This window comes from Lepidochelys kempii, chromosome 2 (genome assembly GCF_965140285.1).
Source record: "Lepidochelys kempii isolate rLepKem1 chromosome 2, rLepKem1.hap1, whole genome shotgun sequence".
NCBI classification, from domain to species: Eukaryota; Metazoa; Chordata; order Testudines; family Cheloniidae; genus Lepidochelys; species Lepidochelys kempii.
The window spans coordinates 216,439,351-216,460,806 of record NC_136381.1 but is presented as its reverse complement, the minus strand read 5'-3'; the positions used below and the strand labels follow the sequence as shown (position 1 = coordinate 216,460,806).

Genomic DNA, 21,456 nt, shown 5'->3' with positions numbered 1-21,456 from the left:
ATAATTTCTCTGCATTTACATCCTGTAAGTCGAGGCATATGGCAAACTCTCATTTGCTCTTTTAACAGCTACCAAACACTGTGCAGGGAGGTAACTACATTACCATTTTCCCACTGATAATAGCTCATTTAGATTAATTAGCCTCTTACAGTTGGTATGGCTACTTCCACCTTTTCATGTTCTCTGTATGTACACATATATCTTCTTACTATATGTTCCATTCTATGCATCCGATGAAAGCTTATGCTCAAATAAATTTGTTAGGCTCTAAGGTGCCACAAGTACTCCTGTTCTTTTTACATTATAAACAGTCACTTCAAAGTCAGTTCTCATCTTTCTGGCCTCAGGGCTAAAGTTACTGGGCCAGACTCATCATCCTTACTGTAACTCTGTTCATCACAAGAAGTTTGGCCTACTGACCCCCAAGCACACTGCTTCGAGTTATCTCCTCCCCGCCCCTCCCTCTGGCTCTTACCTTGGTTTACTGCTTCAGCACTTATCTGAGTCCTCTACATCCTTATCTAAAACACCACCAAGATCCAGCTCCCCTAATGTGTGTCATGGTTTTACTGCTGCTGAGCTCATCTACTGTCACTGTCCCGTTCTGCATTTTGCTGTCTTTTGTGATTCCCTCTCATTTGCAAAGCCCTGCCTGTGGCCATTGGTGCCAGAAGTTCATTGCAGGTTCCAGGAGCCTCTTGCTTGCCAGCCCTTCCACTGTGTCTCCATTTAAGAAAACACTCCATTTAGGAAGGAACAATCTGTTGCACCCATGCAAAATGGGAAATGATTGCCTCGGAACGAGTACTGCAGAAAGGGATCTGGGGGTCATAGTGGATCACAAGCTAAATATGAGTCAACAGTGTAACATTGTTGCAAAAAAAGCTAACATCATTTGGGATGTATTAGCAGGAGTGTTGTAAGCCAGACAAGAGAAGTAATTTTTCCGCTCTACTCCACTCTGATTAGGCCTCAACTAGAGTATTGTGTCCAGTTCTGGGAACCACATTTCAAGAAAGATTTGGACAAATTGGGGAAAATCCAGAGAAGAGCAACAAAAATAAGTAAAGGTCTAGAAAATATGACCTATGAGGGAAGATTGAAAAAATTGTTTAGTCTGGAAAAGAGAAGACTGAGAGGGGACATGATAATACATGAAAGGTTGTTACATGGAAGAGGGAAAAAAAATGTCCTTCTTAACCTCTGAGGATAGGACAAGAAGCAATGGGCTGAAATTGCAGCAAGGGAGGTTTAGGGTGGACATTAGGAAAAAATTCCTAGCTGTCAGGGTGGTTAAGCACTGAAATAAATTGCCTAGGGAGGTTGTGGATTCTCCATCACTGGAGAATTTTAAGAGCAGGTTAGACAAACACCTGTCAGGAATGGTCTAGGTAATATAGTCCTGCCATGAGTGCAGGGGACTGGACTAGATGACCTCTCAGGGTCCCTTCCAGTCCTATGATTCTATACATGTTCCCCCTCACCCCACCGGCCGCACCATCCTTCAGTAATTAGTTAGATCAGGAAAGCAGATGTACACATCTATTCTCCCATCTATATTTTCTTCTATTTTCCAGCACCTTCTACTCTGGATTTCCAGCTGGTAAGGGCCAGATTATAGCTGACCCCCTGCTAGGGAAGGCAGGGAAACAATATAGCATCCCCTTTTGTCCCGCCACCCCAGAACAGGGCTAAGATCAGGCCTTTTAGTCTTCTATGTGCAATGACTGCTCTCTGCTAGATCTCCTGGGTCACAATTCACCCCCAGGGGAGCAGGTGCGAGTGATGGCCCCCACCTTACCTCCCCACCAGCCTTTGGTCTTGGTTGGCCCTACAGTGGAGCAAATGTTACAATTTCTAAAGTAGGTGTGCTCCCCCCTGCGTAGAGGGGAGCTTTGGGAGAGCAGTGACTCCTGGTGGTCCCACTGCGGTGGTGTGGCAATTTAGGTACATGCCATTTCCAGTGGAAGGCTTTGGATGAAAGTCACAGCATAGTTCTTTGCAGTATGATCAACATGCTACTGAAGTGCAACTGCTTGGAGTGCCATAAATGCCACAGCACTGGCAACAGAACACACTACTCCGTGAGAAATCGTGGGAGAATGAAGAACTACCTTAACAAGACTTGAATAGACAAATGGATCATCAGTCAGAAAAATTAATGACCGAGATCCCTCAACTCTCTGCTTCTAGCATTCTTTCCCCAAGTAACGCTTTCAGTAGCATAGCATATACTGCAGATTGCGTAGTAATCATATTAATTAGGTCCAGAGGGGAGGACTTTGAAATATCTGTGGCCCCAGGTGTCATGCTGTTCTGCCACCTTCTCCTCAGGGTAAGGCAAGGCTGACTGTGGTGTCAACTGGCAAAGGGCATGGCCTATGGAACTAGCATGGAAAGCAAATAAACAGTGACTGAGAATCACCAGGAGGAGCAAATGCAAGCCCAGATGCTCTCAAGCACCATCACTGTACCTCTCAGGTAGCTTCCTCCTAGCACTATGGCAGGCTCTATTCCTCTGCTATCTATGGTGTTGACTGCATGTTTCTGACTCCCCACAACAGGGCTGAGTAACAGAAGATAATACTTTCTGTAACAACATTAGTATAAAGTAGGTTCTCACAGTAAGAGATGAGCTAGTGTTTTTTGAGGGTAGACATATAGCATTGGTCTGAGACGGACACCTACCCCTTGCAGCCTACGTATGCCCTCTTTGGCAACTCCACTCTGGTCATCTGAATGCAGGGGATGGCTCAATGGGAGCGTACCTTGGAGGCTTATTACAGGGATTTCTTGTAACAAGTTGTTACAAAATTCTTCTTTCCACAGCAAGGAATGGGGCATCCCATTTACTAGGGAAGTGAAATGGCCCCAGCTCATGCAGTAAGACAGGAGAGTAACAATTTTTTTAGCTACCCAACTCCGATGCACTGGCAAGAACTGGTGGGTATGTGCACCACTTCAAAGATAAAAATAATAAATTATATTTGGCACATCTAATGCCGTACATTTTTAAAGTGCTGAAGTAATGAAACTTCATCATCCCCGTTCAGAAAAACACTTTTGAAAACGTGCACAGTACTCCCTGAAAGTGTTAAGTAGGACTATTGAGCAATGGTTGCACTTACATGAAGAACCTGGCCTAACATCCTTCATGAGAAGCGACAGTCGACACGTAGAGCCATTAACTAGTCAAAGACTTACCTGTGTCTTCCCTATAGTAGTTCATCTTTTGCACATGCCACCGAGGTGTTGTCCGCTATTGAAAAAAAAAAACAAGCAAAAAAGATGCACTTTAATCACTGCAACTGTTCTTTAAGGATGGACTTGACCCAAGTGCAGTCAGGCATTTCCCCACCCCTCTGCCAAATATACTTGCTTTGGCATCATAAATATTGGTTAAATTTCATGATATAATCACATACACACTGCCTGCTCGCTTTTTTTTTTTGCTTTAACGTTTTGTGAGAAGCAACGCTAACCACTGAAACAGACCCGTCAGTTCCTTTCTTCCAAAAGGAGAACTTTATACCACATTGCAATAAGCTCCTCTCCAATTAAAATACACAAGAATCTTGCAGAAATCAGCTGCCAGATTTATTAATCTACCTGAAAACAAAACAAAAAAATGGAATAAAACCAGAACTTTAAATAAGCTTTTTAGGTACAATTTCAAAAGGGTTAATCAGTTCAATGAAAGCCTTTCTTCTTTTGCTGGGAGATCATGTAATGTTGGGCTGAATGCTTGTTTTGTTCAGTGAGTCACTACCATACACTGTGTGTATATATATACACACACACACATACATATATATTCTCTTTAAATATTACACATTTGATGCAATGTCCTCTTCTTTTTTTTTTTTTTGACCCACCCCCTCCCACCAATGCCCTGCTCCAGACAGGAAGTGCTCCACAATGACATTAATGGAATCAAAATGGATCAAAGGACTTTTAATCAAAACGTGTTTCCTTCGAACCTTATCTCAATGGAAGCCACAATGTTCAAAGTTCTGACTTTTCCCCTTCTTGGTGAAAGCTTCAGTGGTCTTGCTTTGATTTTGTTGGGTTGATCATTGAAATTTTAAGTGCCATTGAGACCTATAAATTATTGACAGAACAAGTTGGCATATTAAGGCATATATACACCCATAAAATATGTTGCCCTATGGGATTTAGGTGAATTAGATGCATGCCCAGAGAGTTCTTCTGCACCTTTGGTCTCTAGTAGTCGCTGCTTTTTAATTTTGAATGAATTGCATAAGATATCATTTATAGCTTACTGGTTTCTTGATTGACATTGAGTGGAAAATTAAGCCACCACCAAGGGGTGTCTTTGAAATCACATCTATTGCAATTATTGTCGTTTTATGTTTATGAGTTCATCTTTCCTCCCTCTCCTAGATTTGTTACAGAACTGGAAAGTGAGGCACTCCTGTGAAGTAACAGCGTTTTTAAATTTCATTGGGCTGTTCAAATCCTGGTTTTCACCCTCTTCACACTTGGAAATGTTACATTTCCGAAAAGGTGCTCATAAATATTTAGAACTTATTTTTTTTCTTTTTGTTTTACACGTAGAATAATGTGTCTTGCTTTTTCACGATTACCCCCTCCCCCAAATAGAATGATTTAAAACAAAACAGAAAAACAAACCTCGAAACTTTAAATTGTCTTCCAACCATATCCGATCACATTTACATTTAGTGTCCCAAACAAGTTGGTTGATAACATCAGTGCCAGCACTACAATGTCATACAGCGACTTCATTGTGTTCTTTGACAGTTCGCGGAAGTCTCCGTTCCACCGAAAGTTACAAAAGGTTCCGCAGAGCTTCCCTTAGCAAGCTGAAGCTTACTATTCATTTGTCGATGCGCATAAAAGCTGCTTATAGCACAGCTATGGCGTAAGCTATTTTCTAAGCAATAAATGGTTCAAGTCATCTATTTTGTCCTGAAATGCTATCTGTAGTTACAGCATTGCTTATAAATGGTCATAGTAAATTCAGCATCAAAGAGAATATTACAGAAAAAGACAGCAGCAGAAGCATTAGCGTTATCTAGTATTTATATATGTTATCAACATAACACAGCAGTAAAAGGTTTAAATGCATATTAATGGGTACCGTGTCTAAAAATTACTAAAGTACCTATTTAGTGTATTGGATATTTTTCTCAAGGAGTGCTTGCTGTGTCTAAACAGCATAATTAGATATGTGACTTAGTACAGTTAATTCCTATTGATTAAATAACTTATTTATGTTGCAAAGGAAATGGAAGGAAAGAAAATGTTTTCCCCCTGATCATGATCCTGCATTTAACGCTGACATGATCATGAGAAAAGTCCACCATATGTAATTACTACTCTCAACTGGACTTTGAAAGGTCGAAAATAATAGGATGGCCTGTATTTGCATAGCAAGGTGGCACTAGATCAACATGCTATGCTTCAAGTTTGCAACTCGCAGTGTGAAGTCAGGAATTGTGCTCCTTGGACACCAGTAATGGTGTGTGCTCTGCCTAACATCCAAGTAAATGGGCATCTTCTATAAGGCAGGAAAAACAAAAATATAAAATGCAAACAGAATGACAAAAAGATGTTCAAATGTGTAAATGAAAGATGGACAGTGTGTCACGTCTAGCTTCTACATTAAATCCTGCAATCTATGCTTTGATCCTCTTTATAACTGCAGAAAGACAATTAGGAATGATCAGAGACAAATGCCCAAGGCATGTTACTCTGATAATAATATCCAAACAGTTAATTTACACAATAAGAATTAACTGTACTATGGATACCCAGAGAAAATGTACAATATCTTATGCCAATATGAAACAAAACAGACGATATAGCTTCATTGTACTTAAAACCTGTATGTTCCCTTCCCAAACTTAGGTAAAAAGTAAACCCACCCTTTTCCTCCTGTTGCACAGAATAAATGTTTAGATTCCAACCCTCTCCTTTCAAATAAAGTGCGCTGTCCATGGCAGAACATAGGAGTAATGCAACAGGAAAAGCCCCTTTTAGTGTACTATTTAAAAAACAAACTGAAGTGGATTCTGCTCTCCTCTGGATCTTGTGATAGAGGAGAAGCACAGGGGAGGATGCCCCCTTTTCTGTCATTGCTATTAATACACATAGCCTTCGTTATAGGGGTGGGTGTTACAGCAGCCACCCTCCTGCATGTAGACCATGCTCTCGTCAAAGTGGGACAGTGGCACGGTATCCTCCTCGTTGATGTGCCGCTCCATGTCCGTCTTCAGCAAGGGGCGCTGGTTGTCTGGAAAGGCCATGGAGAAAAGCGCTTCGGGATCACAAACAAACTTGTAGACATATCTCTCTCCGGCAACCTTAACACAAGGTCAAAAAGGAGAAGGAAAGAAAAAAGAATAGTGTAAGTTTTAGCACTTTAACAACTTGTAGTTACAGATTTCTGAGGAATCTGCTTTCACTAGACCATGAAATACTGTGCCATGGGAGTTCTTGGGCACCAACATTAGGAATGAAATCCTGGTCCCATTGCGACTAGTGGGAGTTGTGCAAAAGCAGACTACATAAAACACTTTGGGCTTCAGGACACAACACAACCCTGATTTCCTTTGGGAATGGGGGTGCAATGAATTAAAAGATTCTATTTCTAAAGCCTATAACCTGAGATCACTTTCTGTACTTAACCAATGGCCAACAATGTTGTTCTGTCTGGGGAAAGTAAATAGCTTTTTACCACAGTAGTACGATCAAACCACAAAGTTACGCACCCTGTTGTGTCAACTAAACTATAGATAATCCATGATAAAACAGAACTGAATTTAGCTTGATATAAGTCAAGTCATACTCAAGTTATCTCAAATATACATAATTTGTAATGTATTGAGTCACAGCACATGTTGGTAGTAGAGGGACTGCATGCAAACAAGGTGTCTTCGTGTATTAAGCAGCAGCTCCTGCAAAGGCTAAGACATTTGGATTTGTTTACTGAGTGAAAGCCTGTTGGCCTAAGACACTTGGGTTATCCTTCTTTTCCAAAAGGTGTTGGGGGCATCTGACTTCTATCTGCATAGCAATCAAATATGGGCAAAAATGTGCTAGATTTAACATCTTACTTGAAAAGTGGGCTTACCTCAATCCCTATCAAGTTTACAGTGCACTATTTAAAAATTCCTTTCGAATTTAAACTATATATTTTCCTTTAAAAATGTAATGTTGTTTTTGAAAGTGAATAGGAACATAATCCTCATTACATCCATCTTTGCTTGGTTTGGAACAAACGGTTTTAATTTAACAGAGATGCATATTGAACATGGAAAAGAGAACACTGTCTTAAGTCTGCAAGTACCCACTACAACGTAGGGCTTATCTTCACGAGTTTTACCTCAAATTAGTTGATTATCTGGGGTGATCCCCAGGGTAAATTACAAACATTTTTACCCTAGAACAAAGAAGCATCCAGCCTTTACAAACTTGTTAAATACTGTCCAAAAAACTCTAGTGGAGGCATACCTGTGAGGCTGAATGGAATCTGGGATATTTGAGGATAAACTTGATGATATTATCAATACCAATATTATAAAACTGCAAGGCGTTATGCTAGATAGTCCAGGTAAGATATCTGCAAAAATGTTATAATTTTCCAGATATAATCATCTAATTTATGTGTTTGTATCACCTTTGCATTTTGGGTTATAGATATGTATGTCTGTATTTCAAAACTTGTGCTATGCTTCTGGGTGACACCCCCAGACAGTTTGGCAGCAGCACTGCCTAGCCTGTTTGATGGCCCGTTGAGGACCATAAGCTATACAACTGACCCATTGAGAGAAGGTAGATACACCTGATGACTCAGCAAGGCATGCAGGGGCATGCCTATGACAGAACTCTAAGGCTTTCAAGCCATGTGCTGGGAAGCTTGTGTTTGAAACAAAGGAAGCACAGACCACATGGCAAAAGACTATAAAAGGCAGCTCCATCTTCTCCATATTGTCTTCAATCCTGCTTCTTACCTCTGGAGGAACTTTGCTACAAACTGAAGCTCTGAACAAAGGACTGAATGACCCATCCAAGCTGTGGATGTGTTCCAGAGGGACTTTCAAGCCAGCAAACTCACCAATACTGCTTAGAACCTGATATATGGACTTTGGAGTCTTTGCATGTATGTGACTCTTTTACCATTTAACATCTCTCTTCTTTTTCTTTCTTGTTTCTTTTTTTATAAGCCTTTAGTTTTTGGCACTAAAGAATTGGCTGGCAGTGTTGTATTTTGGGTAAGATCCAAACTTATACTGACCGGGTAGTGTGGCTGACCCTTTGGGGTCAGAAGAACATTTTGTATAGTGTACAGAGTTTTTAAAATAACTTCTCACTGTACAGGACCTAGGTGCTCATTGGGCCAGAGAACTGCAATGCAATAGAGGAGGACTATGTGATTTCTTTTTTTGCTTCTTGATAACCAGTATGGGGGATCAGAAGCACAGTCTGTGACTGGCTGGAGAGTTTAACTTCAGTGTTACTCCCAAGACTGGTCTCCCAAGACTGGTCTGCTCTCCCTTTTGCAGCCTGCCCTGACCTTGGCATTTCCAGTGAGGACTGTCCCAGGCACCACTGGTCACAATACCCTTAAAAGCACAATGTGCATATGTGCAGTTAGGTAAGTGGCTAGCCAGCTAGCTGCCAGAACGCTTGTAAACTGTGCTAAGTGGACCAATAGCAGATGAGGAAGAAACTAATATGTTCCACTGGCCAGGCCAGTAAGGTGCACAGTCTAAGCTAGGACTATACAAGCTCTGCTGGGAAAGCAAGTTTATAAATTGTTTGGGCGAACTGCCTTTTCTTCTCTTCCCCTGAAAAACCCCCAGAAACACCTAGAAAAGTAAATGCTAGCACAAATTAATGGAGTGAGCTCAAAGGGTCAGAAGTCTGGAAATTCCAAAAGTGACGTTTGTTCAATTATACTATCTTCTGCGCAACATGGCTAAGTAAAGTGTCCTATTCATCTTTGCTTATAAAATATGAAAGTTAGCCGTGGTTATTAATGGATACTGTAAAACAGACAGGATGTGCAATGCAGGCAAGTTAACACTGCTGTAGCAGCTTATGGGCCCCCTCTGGTGAAGCAGGGGCTGAGCACCTCCTGTGAGGGGCTGAATTGAATTAACTGAAGCTGAGGGCTCTCGACACTTCACAAGAGGCACTTATGGCCAGATATTTGAAGGTATTTAGGCACCTAAATATAGAGAGACTCACCTAGTGGGATTTTTAAAGATGCCTATGCACAATCCTCAGTTACTTAGGCACCAAACTGCCACTGGAATCAATGGAAGTTAGATGCCTAAACACATCTGAGGATCTAGGCCAAAGTACCTACCCTTATATCTAGGCTCCTAAACACCTTTAAAATCCTGAACCTTAGTACTTCACAGAATCAGTTCCTGACATTGAAACTTCCCAACTTTGGAAAGCTTGATCTCACAAGCTTAATGCTGCAATAACACAAGTGTTGTACTTTGTAGTTGTAAAAGCCCTCTCAGATCATTGGATTGCACAGTGCCAATTCCAGGTTTAAACTTGTTATCTGTGTGGATTCACAAAGTTAATGTGAATAATAGATAAGGAAGCAAGTAATGCAAGAAGATAATTAGGATCTTTGGTAACATCAAGGAACACAAGAGCCTGATTCAGCAGCTGCTGCAAGCAGGGAACTCCTATTGACTTCTGAGTTGAATGCACACAACAACTTCAAATACAATCAAGTCCACAGGAATATGGGAGTGGTTTGCCACTGGGACCATACTACTGCATATCAGTTATTTTAAATATTAAGTGTTTGTCAGTATGGTTGTTACACTACATTCCAGAATCCATTAAAAATCACTATCACTGTGATACCGAACCAATAATATTGTAACTATCGATGATTCTTCTATTTTGCAGTTACTAAAGTATCTATTTGCTGGACAGGTAATTTAGATCTGCAAAGCACTATTCATAGTATATTCTGTACTTTGCCTCTCTCAGGTTCCACAGGCATCCCTTCACCTATTTTTTGCATGCTGGTTTTTATCCTTGCATTATGATCAGCTCAATGTGAATGATCAGAAAACATTTGTACAAACAATGACACATTAACACAGTGTAATAATTATATGTATACACATACACACAGACCTGTAGCATGTAAAATTCAAAATCTCAGCATATGTCCAAAAGAGTGAAAAACCTGCTTGAGCAATGCAATTACCAGTGTTCCTTCTTATAACATGACTTATGGATTAACGTGCAACATTCCAGTGAAATTTAATGCTGCATTAGCTGCTCACCTTTTGCATGATTCCCTTCTCATAATAATAGCGAAGTGAACGGCTAAGTTTATCATAGTTCATAGCTGGTCTGTTTTTCTGAATCCCCCAGCGACGAGCCACCTGCCACAGAAATGGATTAGCAGTGATCTGTTAAATGCATTTAACAAGCAGACCTTAGCATCAGATTATTTTTTTAATACAAAAACAACCACTGCAGGTGGGAGGCATAAATAAAGGAGAAAAGGTTCGTGTGATATCTGAATTTCCTGTGTCCTAGCATGATTTTTAAACCATGCATGCAATCTTTTTACTATAACACGACAACAGGTCTCTTTATTTATCAATCTGGTGGCTTAATTAAAAAAATAAAATAAAAATGAAAAGAAATAAAGAGAAACACATTGAAGAGTGGGTAGACCGAGCCTCCCAAAGACAAGGAGAAAATTCTTCTTTCATGCTACTTTGTAGATGAGCTTCCTGCTTTTCCTGCATCATTTTTATTACTGAAACGCTGTATATCACAAAACCTTTCCACTTCAGTTCAGGAAGTCATACAGATTGCAGCTGTAACAGCCATAGTAGCGAGGCTATTAGAAGATGCATGATAAAAAAAACCCACCTTTCCCCATGTACATGCTACTATAGCTGAAGAAGGCAGAGAAACTAAAAAAAAACAACCCCTATTCTGCTACTAGAGCTGGTTGGATAACCAGCTTGGCGAAAAAAATAGATATCAAACATAGGCAGCTCAGACCACACCCTAGAAACCTGCCTGTTTGTTTATTTTTAGATGAATTGCAGACAACTCATGGAAAACTATGGAAGCTATTCTATGGAGAGTGATATGCCTGCTGCTGTCACCTTTACTTTTTGTCTGTCTTTATGCCTCTTGTTTTATTACCAGATGCACTTCCATGAAAGCAGGCTTTTTGTTACTCGTTCTCCACCTGAAGTCATAAGCCACTGTTTGTGAAATCACAATTACTTGCTGGACAGTTACTCCACATGAGGCATAAGAGCAGAGCCTCAGCACACTCGCTGCTCTGGGGAGGAGGAGGAAGAGAAGAGAAGGGAGCATGGCCTTGGGGAAGGGGATGTAATCAGGGCATACCCCCTCCAGCCCCTGCCATGAGCACCCCCAGCCCTCTGCCCACCCTGACCCCTGCACCCCCTCACACACCCCCAGCCTCCTGCACCCCCTCAGCCCCCCGCCCCTGCCCTGACTCCTGAACCCCGCTCACACAAACCCAGCCCCCTGCCCTGATCCCTTCCCCAGCGGTCCCCCCCACACCTTCCTTTTCAGCCCACAGCTGTTTCGGCGGGGCAGCACTGAGGAAGGAGGGTTTGTTTCCGCGGGGTAGGTGGCACTGGGGAGGGGGTTGTTTCTGCGGGGCTGGGCAGCACTGGGGGGGGTGTGTTTCAGCAGGGCCGGGGGGTTTCGGCTCTCAGCTGTCTTCTTTGGAGTAATATGGCCCTCGCCGCTTTACGAATTGTGCAGGCCTGCTCTAGCTAGTGAAAAGAAAGTTTATTTATAAAACAGCCTATTAATTATTCCTGTTCCTTTCGTTCCACACATGATTTAAGCCCCCATTCAGCAAATATTTATGCATGTGAGTAATGTTATATCCCTGACCAATCCTGATTTCAGTGGAACTATGCGTGTGCAGAAGCGTTCGCAGGATTGGAGCCTCAGCTGGTGGCACATGGGTGAGGATTTTCAAAGGCGTCTAACTCGTACTGAAACTGAATGTAAGTTTGGTGCCCATCTCCTTTAAGCTTCTTTGAAAATTCTAGCCAGAGACTTTGGACCTCCCAGGTTAAGGCCCAAGCCCTTTAAAGTTTCCTTAGCGTTCTTCAATTCGAAGATACAGGGTTAATAACCTTGCATTTCATAAACACACGGGGGTGGGGGAGCACATTTTCAAGACAGCTCAGCACCCAGTAGCTCCCATTATTTTCCATGTAACTCATCTGAAATTCTGGCTTCCAACTGTGAGTGCTGAGTAGTCTGAAATACGGCACTTAAGCTTCCATTTGTTTTAGGGATTGTCTGTGCATGATTAGTTGAATCAAGACACTTAAATTAATGTGCACCTATTCTAAACCTACCAGCACGTACAGTACCTGTCCTCTCTATATTCCCAAAGTAAAGTTTCAGAAGGAGAGGAATGCATCTCTCTAGAAAAGGAATACAATTCATTTGTAGGACGCATAAATCTATTTTGAGACGTGTTGTCCTTCAAACAGTAAACTTCCACACCCACCTCTTCTGGCTCAATCAGTTTGAATTCCATGCCTCGGCCAGTCCAAGCAATGAAGTGAGAGTTTGATGGGTCATCAAGAAGGGCTACCAAAAACTGCCAGAGCTGAAGTGAGCCCCGCCGCTGATATGTGGGTCCCTCACGGTACATCCCTGGCTCTTGTTTGATGTCACCTACACACACACAAAATAATGTCAAATATTCATCAGTGATCAGTTTGTTAGATGAAATGCCAAACCAACCAGTACAGTTCATAAAACGGTACAAAAAAAATTCTTATCACCTTACAAGTCTGCATATACTACCTTCCCTTCTTCTTGCTGATTATATATAATACATTCATACAGGTAATTTACTAGCAAATTAAGACAAAAAAGTAGAGTACCTAAATTCAGTCACGCTTCATGTCAGTCTTTGTTGTTTTCATCTAACTCTGATATATGCAAATCTCACTTGCAAACAACATTTTGCAATACCCTATATCTGAAAGAGCATGAACTGTTTTTGTAAACAACTCTGATGCCTGAAGAATTTCATTTGTATACAATACTTTGCACAACCCCATTCTGAAGATTTAATGTATGCTTCAGATAGCTGCAAAACCCCATTGACTAAAACTTCTTTTGCATGCAAATACTTCTAAGGGAAATTTGACAGAGCATTTGACTTGGACTTAAACAGCATAGACTTTATGTATAGGCATGCAAATCCTGCAGATATGTGAGTTCCTCTGTGGCATATTGGACTTGCATACAAGATGGTTCATCTTTAGCACGCTTTATATTTACTCATACCAACATATGAGATTAGCATTTCCCCTTGAAGTGCTCTACGTTATTTTTGCTTAAAGTTCAGACCCAAGGAAATCTATCAAATAAACAACATTCTGTTAACTGCTCTGCACAAATTGCTAATGAAAAACTGTTACATCCATACTGTGTATTTGCTTGTTTTTAAATTGTATTTCTACTGAACAGCTCATGGAAACAACAGCTAAAAGGTCTGGGGCTAGAACAGAGATTTAGTTTCTGCTAATGATGACAGCAATCCTCGGTCTACTGGTAAAACTCTATTCCCCACTTCACCACCAGAACAGCAACTTTTGCCAAGCAGCCTGTCCTGGCTAGTGCTGTACACAGCAGTGTTGTAGCTGTGTCTGTCCCAGGATATCAGAGAGACAAGGTGGGTGAAGTAAGACCTTTTATTGGACCAACTTCTGTTGGTGACAGAGACAAGCTCTTGAGTTACACAGAGCTCTTCTTCAGGTCTGGGAAAGGTACTAAAGGTGTCACAGCTAAATACAAGATGGAACAGTTTAGCATAAGTAGTTAGCACATACTCAAAGGGAACATTTAGGACACTGGATTTATGGTTTATTACAACCATCTGTAACCCACTAATTCCCCTTTTTGTTCTATGACTACAGGGGCATTAATGGGCCACTTCATGTTTAATGAAAAGGAGGACTTGTGGCACCTTAGAGACTAACCAATTTATTTGAGCATAAGCTTTCGTGAGCTACAGCTCACTTCATCGGATGCATTCAGTGAAGTGGACTGTAGTTCACGAAAGCTTATGCTCAAATAAATTGGTTAGTCTCTAAGGTGCCACAAGTCCTCCTTTTCTTTTTGCGAATACAGACTAACACGGCTGTTACTCTGAAACCTGTCATTCATGTTGAATGGTTTCTTAGAATATGGGCTAACTACTTATGCCAAACTATCTGTTTGAACTTATATTTAACTGTGACACTCTTAATACCTTTCTCAGACCTGAAGAAGAGCTCTGTGTAACTCAAAAAACTTTATCTGCCTCAGCAACAGAAGTTGGTCCAATAAAAGGTATCATCTCACCCACCTTGTCTGGCTAGTGATGGAAGTCAGGATTTTACATTAACCAAAAGCATAAGGATAGCCTCCTTGCCAATATAGAAGGGCTCAATGTAGTCAAAAGAAAAAAAGAGTATTACAAATAGAATACATCCTTTTATAAAAAGGAAAGAAAACTAAGGCAATACTTGGCAAAAACAAATTAAACAACCCTTGGCTCATTGATTTGTGTTAAATCCTGATCCTGTAACCACTTATTTTTCAAGGACAAGACTTTTCTACTAACTATAGTTGAGTAACATGTAAACAGCAAGTGCAGTATTCCTGAGGACCCGATTCTTAGTTAGTGTAAGCTGGCAGAGAGTGATCTACTGATTTCAACAGAAACAGCACAGAATCTAGCCCCAAAACTTGAGGCACATTGCTGGGTCTATCCCACTTTTACCCTATAGGCCACATGCAGCGAATAGTCAATACCATTTTTAGAACGATGGGCGATTGTGCTCGTTTCTCTGCACCCACCACATTAGAAATATGTACAAACACACAGATTCTTATTATACCTGAGCCTGATCTCGTGAAGAGCACTGCACTGTCCACCTACAGCAGCTTCCAGGCAATGGCTTCTCTTGGAAGAGCATACGTTATTTCCAAAGATTTATTTTTTTGAAGCAATTTGCTCCACCTTTCGATTCTTATTTTTTTAACATAAAATGTGCAGCTGTTCAGGAATGAACTAGATGGATGTTGCTCCTACAGATCATTTTAACTGTACGAAGTAAAGAAACAGAGGGCCCAATCCTGTTCCCAGTGATGTAACCAGAAATTTGTCACCGGTGCCCATGGAAGTAGGAGCAGACACATAATGTTTCTTGTTTAGAAATAAAGATCTGAGTTGATGTGCAAAATAAAAACACAATTAGCCTATGTTTCATCACCCACAGTACAAGGATGACTGTGAGTAAAACCATTCCTTCTGCGAAAGCATCAACCCCGTAACACTACTGTGCTGGATTTACCAATCATCAGAGCTTAGGTCTAATAGCACTCAGAGTCCTCCATTTGCTTCTTGCTATTCCACAGCAGCTCTGATATGCTGGTGGCACCTCAGTTTCAAAGGTACGTAATTCTTCAGGTTGATTTTAATTTGAGCCCTCCCATTCATAAGCAGATGCAACCAGTGTTAGACATGCAAAGGTTTGATAACAGGCACAGATGTCCTAGGGAAAAATTTGAGCTCTCCAAACTCCATTAAGAAAGGTTCAGAGAGCCTTTCACAGTCAATTTATCAGAAGGACATCCCCTCAGTCCTGTGAAACAAGCAAAGATGGATATACAGAGACTGAGTCAAAACAGCAACTGCAGGAGAACCTCAGAGTTACGAACACCTCAGGAATGGAGGTTGCTCGTAACTCTGAACAAAACGTTATGGTTGGTCTGTCAAAAGTTTACAACTGAACATTGACTTAATACAGCTTTGAAACTTTACTATGAAGAAGAAAAATGCTGCTTCCCCTTTATTTTTTTAGTACTTTATGTTTAACACAGTACCCTACTGATGGTTTTTTTGGTCCCTGATGGCATACTTTGGGTTCCAAATGAGGTGTGTGGTTGACTGGTCAGTTCATAACTCTGAGGTTGTCCTGTAAAACAGTTAGCTGTTCAGTCTGCAAATCACTTAGCCAAAGTTGCAGACCATCACATACTGGGCCTAATTATTCCTTTGGTTACAATGGTACAGAACTATAGTAAATCAGAGTTGCCCCAGGAAATCCATATACTGAGATGACTTTGGGTTATTTTATCTGACATGACCCCATTAGTCATCTTTGGAAAATGTTTGTTATACTGGCCAGTGCTATGAAAAGGTAATTCTTTTGGTATGAAACCCTTTCAACAATTACCAAGTAGCACAATGTTTAATACAGACATCTCTCTAGACAAAAAAAGAAAAAAAATACATCAAAACCTGAATTGCTCTGTTGCACTTATGTTCAATAATTCAATTCTTCATGGACAATGAGACACAACAGGCTGCATTAGTCATCAGTAAATCCAGAGGAGCTGCTTTCTGTTCTGCTTTGTTAATTACAGGATCAGCTTTCAATAAATCTCTAATAACAAGCTGTATGTGATCATCAGTGCAATGGAAATCCTCCTATTACTTCTCAGCACAGCCAGAATTGTGCTCCTCTAACATATCTCTGGATACAGAATCTCTCACTAGCAAAAATAGACTAACATCCTATTGAAAAGGAGACTTTGGTTTCAAGAGGCAAAGGTCAGCTTTGGTTGGGTGCACTGCAAATGGTGTGTTAAGGAATCTTAAATTGGAATGTTACTGACCTTTTTGATCAACAACTCCCTTTCCAACTCTCCACACCAGGAGTGGGGGCGTGGGGGGGGTAGGAAACAGAAATATGGAATACATACCATCAAACTTCTCCGGAACAACACAAGTGTCATCATAAAACTGTCTAGGTCCCTTTTCATACATACAACCTGTAAATTGAAGAGAAGAGTTTATTTGCTAGATGTATGAGTAATGAAGGGAGAAAACACATTGTATACTATCTTAAAATATGTGTTAAAGCAGAGGACTGGGAAGCGAAATATCTGTCTTTTCCTGGTAATTTCTTCTAGTTCTGGACTACTTTCATTACATGTATGAAATGTCTTTACTGCGCACTAACAAACTTCATTTTGACAAAGGTGCCAAAGCTGCACCTAGAAGTCAGAAGTCTGCCACTTTAAAATTTTACCAGGCAGGGTGCAGGGGGGCAAATTTATGAGAAGTGCCCATTCAATAGCTAGTGCCACTGGAAAGAATGTTGAGCAAGACCACCTTTCAGCTGCTTGTATCCTAGCTAACCTTTGGTACTAGTCCAGGTTGCAATGTTTTTGCACATCAAAAACACAGGGATAGAGCAGGGGGAAGCAGAGGATGGAGTTTTCCAAGCAGGACAATAATTCGTCGTGTGATCTTCAAATTTCTCCACTAAAAAAAATCCCAAAAAGTTTCTCTTGTACAAAAGTGACATAAAAAATAGAAAACTTAACTTCTGTTCTGTTTGGGTGAGCCAGAAAGCCTTCTTGCCTCATGTAAATGGAATGGCAGCTAGGCACTTCTGAAAGAAGAAGACGACAACGCTAGTCAAAAGATTGTCTGGAATTGAAAGTGCGCAGGTTATCAATGAGACAGGCGACAGACAGAAGAGTAACAGAAAGGGACATAAGTCACAGTGAGGGGGAACCTGTCAACACATAGTTAGCATTTCAGAGCAGCATGCACAAAGCATGGCAAAAAAGAAAACCATATTGCGTGGAACATTGATCTTGTCTAACACAGGCATTTGAACTCAAATTTTTATCATAATTAACCTTGTTAAAGGTCAACTCCCAGGGCAATCACACTTCAGTGTGATTACAGACCAAAATACACAAGTCAGAATTAATTTTTTAAACCCCACACTTATGCATCTAGGTCTTTTGGTAACCAAACTGACATAGCAATGATTTTGAAATCAATAGCTTGCCAATCATAGCAGAGACTAATAAACCACAAAATATGGCAGAATTACCACAGGGAATGCCAGGCTTCTGAGCCTGGGTTCCAAGATCTGAAAGTTTAAAGGCATTTTCTCTAATTGTTAAGACACTTTAAAACACATTTAAGGAATTCAGGGGCATTGATTACCACTTTTTACAGCACTGTGCACTTTTAAGGCAATACAAATGCATACAGAGTTTATAATTTCTACTGTCTACATTGCCAATGTTTCTTTAAGCAATGAAGAGGAAAGAGAAAACCAAACAATACTAATTAAAATGGTATGCTCCATGCAGGCACCCATCTTTGTACTTCCCCCTCACCTGACTCTATCCCTAGTTATACCCCATGCAAACAAAACCGGACCACAAATGGTTGCCCTTCTACAACCCTTTGCCCTCCTTTTTGTACCTGCCTATTGAATACTGAGAGTCCACTTGATCTTGTGATAAACTCCTACCCTAAGCCATGCAATCTTATAACACATCACTCTGGAAAAGATGCAAAGAGAGGTCAGGAGAGAGGGACATTATTCTTCTAACATTGTCTACAAACTCTTTTCAGAATGCAATTCTAAATTTCACTGCTCACTGACTGGTGATGAGTATCAAGGGCTTGGCAGGATAAGAAAATGAGGTTTTACACTGAATTCCCACAGCAAGCACAGCACAGGATAGTAATAAGTTTCCTCTAACTGTCTGAAAGCCCCTCCCTCCTTTATTACTTGTTTTCCCTATCAAGCATTCAATACTTGTCTCCTTGGGCTCTAGTATTTCAAGCATCTTTTACAACTATGCTAAGTAATCACAGAAATCAGTGATTCAATGTTCAGACAGGTCAAGTGTAATTTTGTACACCAGAAGTCAAAGCTGCAAGCAGTGGTTCACAAGCAAAGAATCACTCGGGTTACCAAACAGATTAGATTGTAAGAGAACGGAAAAAGAATCTATGTAAAAGGAGGAAGCCTGAGAATTGAAACAGACATTTTCTATTTTAGGTAAAAATTCACTAATATTGGCAGCAAAACCTATTTGCAACTCATGATGCTGGCTCTTGCAAAATAATCAAACTGACAGCACAAGGGAGCTATGCATGTATCTATTGATACAGTTGTGTTTTTAGCCAACCTGGGTAATATCTCTTGTGCGCCAAAGTCAATTATAATTAACATCTGGAGACTATTTTTTTTTAAAAGACAAGTCTTGTTTGTACCAACATTGTTTAAATGCAACCGAACCCTAAGATTAAATACTCCGTAGAGGACTGAAAAATATAGCAGAGAAGAGTCTATTCCTCATAAAGTAACTAAAGTCTTGTTATTCTAAAGTGCTATCAGTTAATTTATGACTATCAGAGTGGGTCAGACTCTAATCAAATTGTAGAAACATTTCCAAAGTGATTATTCAATCAAATGACTAACATGGTTAATTAGGAGCCATAAACATTGCTCTGAAGTTCATCAAAGTAATGACTTGCCCAGAAAAATTACTCCTAATTAAATTGCCTGCTGCTTTCATTTCAACCTTATCTAATAAAAAGTCCAACCAATGAAATTTAACATTGCAGTTTTAAATTGTACTAAATGCTTAACTAAGACCCAGAAGTATTTTAACTAGCTAAGCGGAGTTACTTCAAAAGCAAACATTTTAGAGCAGAAATTGCAGAGCAATTGTGTATTTTCTTCTTGTTAAATTATGGTCTCAAGAAGATAAACGCAATAGCACAAAGGCATGGAGCTACTTTCAGGGCATACTGCAAATAGCTGAGGTGAACTGGTTGTATCACCTTCAGATCTTTTAGTGGATTATAGTAATTAAATAAATATGCCTGGCTTTTGGATATGCAACACACATATGGCACATTCTTAGCTCACATTATAAAGTTATATCACCTTATGAAGGGCAGAGTCCAGCGAAAAAGTAAGGATGCATAAGGAGTGCTATTAATCTGGAACACTCTGAGGTCATGCTGGTCTCCCTTAACCCTAAGAGCAATTGAGTAGTCATCTTAAAATTGTGAAACTGGACTTATTTCATATTGTCCTGACACCTTCCCCCCGTAAGTGTTATTTTAAAATATATAATCCAGAGACTGCAGCAATGCCTGCTCTTCGGGGCATGCCAAGGAGGAACTTGATGAAGTATGCTGTGCTTTCATCAAGAAGTACAAAGTAAGAGCCCAATCTTCCTCCCACTGAAAACAACGAAATCAACTACTAACTCCAGTGGAAGCAAGGTCATGTCCTAACTGAGCAGCTCATACTGGATTCTGGATTCTATACTCGAATAGGGCATAAGATTAGACCCTCCTTGTTTAGCACAACTCTCATATTAATATACTGCAACCTGAGGGACTGTCACAGACACAAGGGGAGTGACTCAGCGCTCTTGAAGTCCACTGCTCAGACCATGACTCTGACTGAGATGAGGAGAGTAAGGGCTACTTGCCCCCAATACTCCCTGTTGTGAAGAAGTAGGCAGAGTAGGAAGCATTCTAGCTCCACCCTCTCCCGCAGAGTAGTTGGCCTGCTGTACAGGGGATTGTAAGGTTTGCCATGAGAAAGGATGAAGTAACTTCTCCCTCCCACAGAGCAAGGGGGAAGCAGAGGAGGAACTGGGAATTCGAATCACAATTCATTCTCAGGTCTCCTCCTGGCACACTGCAACTCCACAGCACCCCTTACTCAGGGCAGGCTGCAAAACTGCAATCTAGCCCCTAATGATTATTACTACCTATTCCAGAATAAATGGATTTCTGGGACAAAATGATAGTTCTATTAGAAACGTGAGGTTCCAGCTTTCCTGGAAGAAATACTCTGCGCTGAGCTCCATTGCTCTAAAAGGGTCAGACCATCTGGCTCACACCTGTTTACAACCCATGGCAGATAGGGGCCTGGTGACAACGATAACACAGCAGGGATTAAATTCTGTACAAAAAACACAAAGCAAGGAAGCACAGATGTGATTCTGCCCCCAGTGGCAGTCACTTATATTGAGCCTGCAAACAAGTCTCTCGCTTTGATCAATAGACCCCATCCACAGACAAAACCTGTTTTCTTCCTTAAAGACAGAAAATAAAATGATAGTATTGGCATTGGGACCATGCTCTTGTCTTCCTGTTTACTTGCCTAGTTCTTCTCTCACTTACCCTCTGGGACTGAATAGGATACTATTATAAGAATAGGTTTCAGAGTAGCAGCCGTGTTACTCTGTATCCGCAAAAAGAAAAGGAGGACTTGTGGCCTCTTAGATAAATTTGTTAGGCTCTAAGGTGCCACAAGTACTCCTTTTATTGTAAAAATGGAAGCGAATCACTAGAATTTCAAGGGGTCTGGCTAGAGAAACAGCCAATCATTTAACTTGACCTGACAGCATTTCCTTCTGAACTGTCCTTTTGGTCCTTAAAATAAATATAAATCCATCAGCCCTTCAAAAGAAGGGCTGTGATGTAGGTCAAATCCCAGGCTTCCATGACAAGGGCTCAATACACCAAATCCGTAGCTGTATTTGGTTTCACAAGTACAC

The 21,456-nt window shown here is 40.7% G+C and overlaps 1 protein-coding gene across 10 annotated transcripts in view; it reads right to left on the bottom strand.

The window, feature by feature from the left end:
- Positions 1–3,575: 3,575 nt before the first annotated feature.
- Positions 3,576–21,456, bottom strand: part of ETV1 (ETS variant transcription factor 1) — a 73,655-nt gene continuing 55,774 nt past the window's right edge. For all 10 annotated transcript variants that reach the window (XM_073333819.2, XM_073333815.2, XM_073333816.2 and 7 more), the window contains 5 exons: positions 17,444–17,510; positions 16,816–16,886; positions 12,557–12,726; positions 10,311–10,412; positions 3,576–6,347 (listed from right to left, as the gene is read on the bottom strand). In XM_073333819.2, coding sequence (XP_073189920.1) covers positions 6,126–6,347; positions 10,311–10,412; positions 12,557–12,726; positions 16,816–16,886; positions 17,444–17,510 — 632 coding nt within the window. In that variant the 3' untranslated portion in view covers positions 3,576–6,125. The remainder of the gene's footprint in view (positions 6,348–10,310; positions 10,413–12,556; positions 12,727–16,815; positions 16,887–17,443; positions 17,511–21,456) is intronic.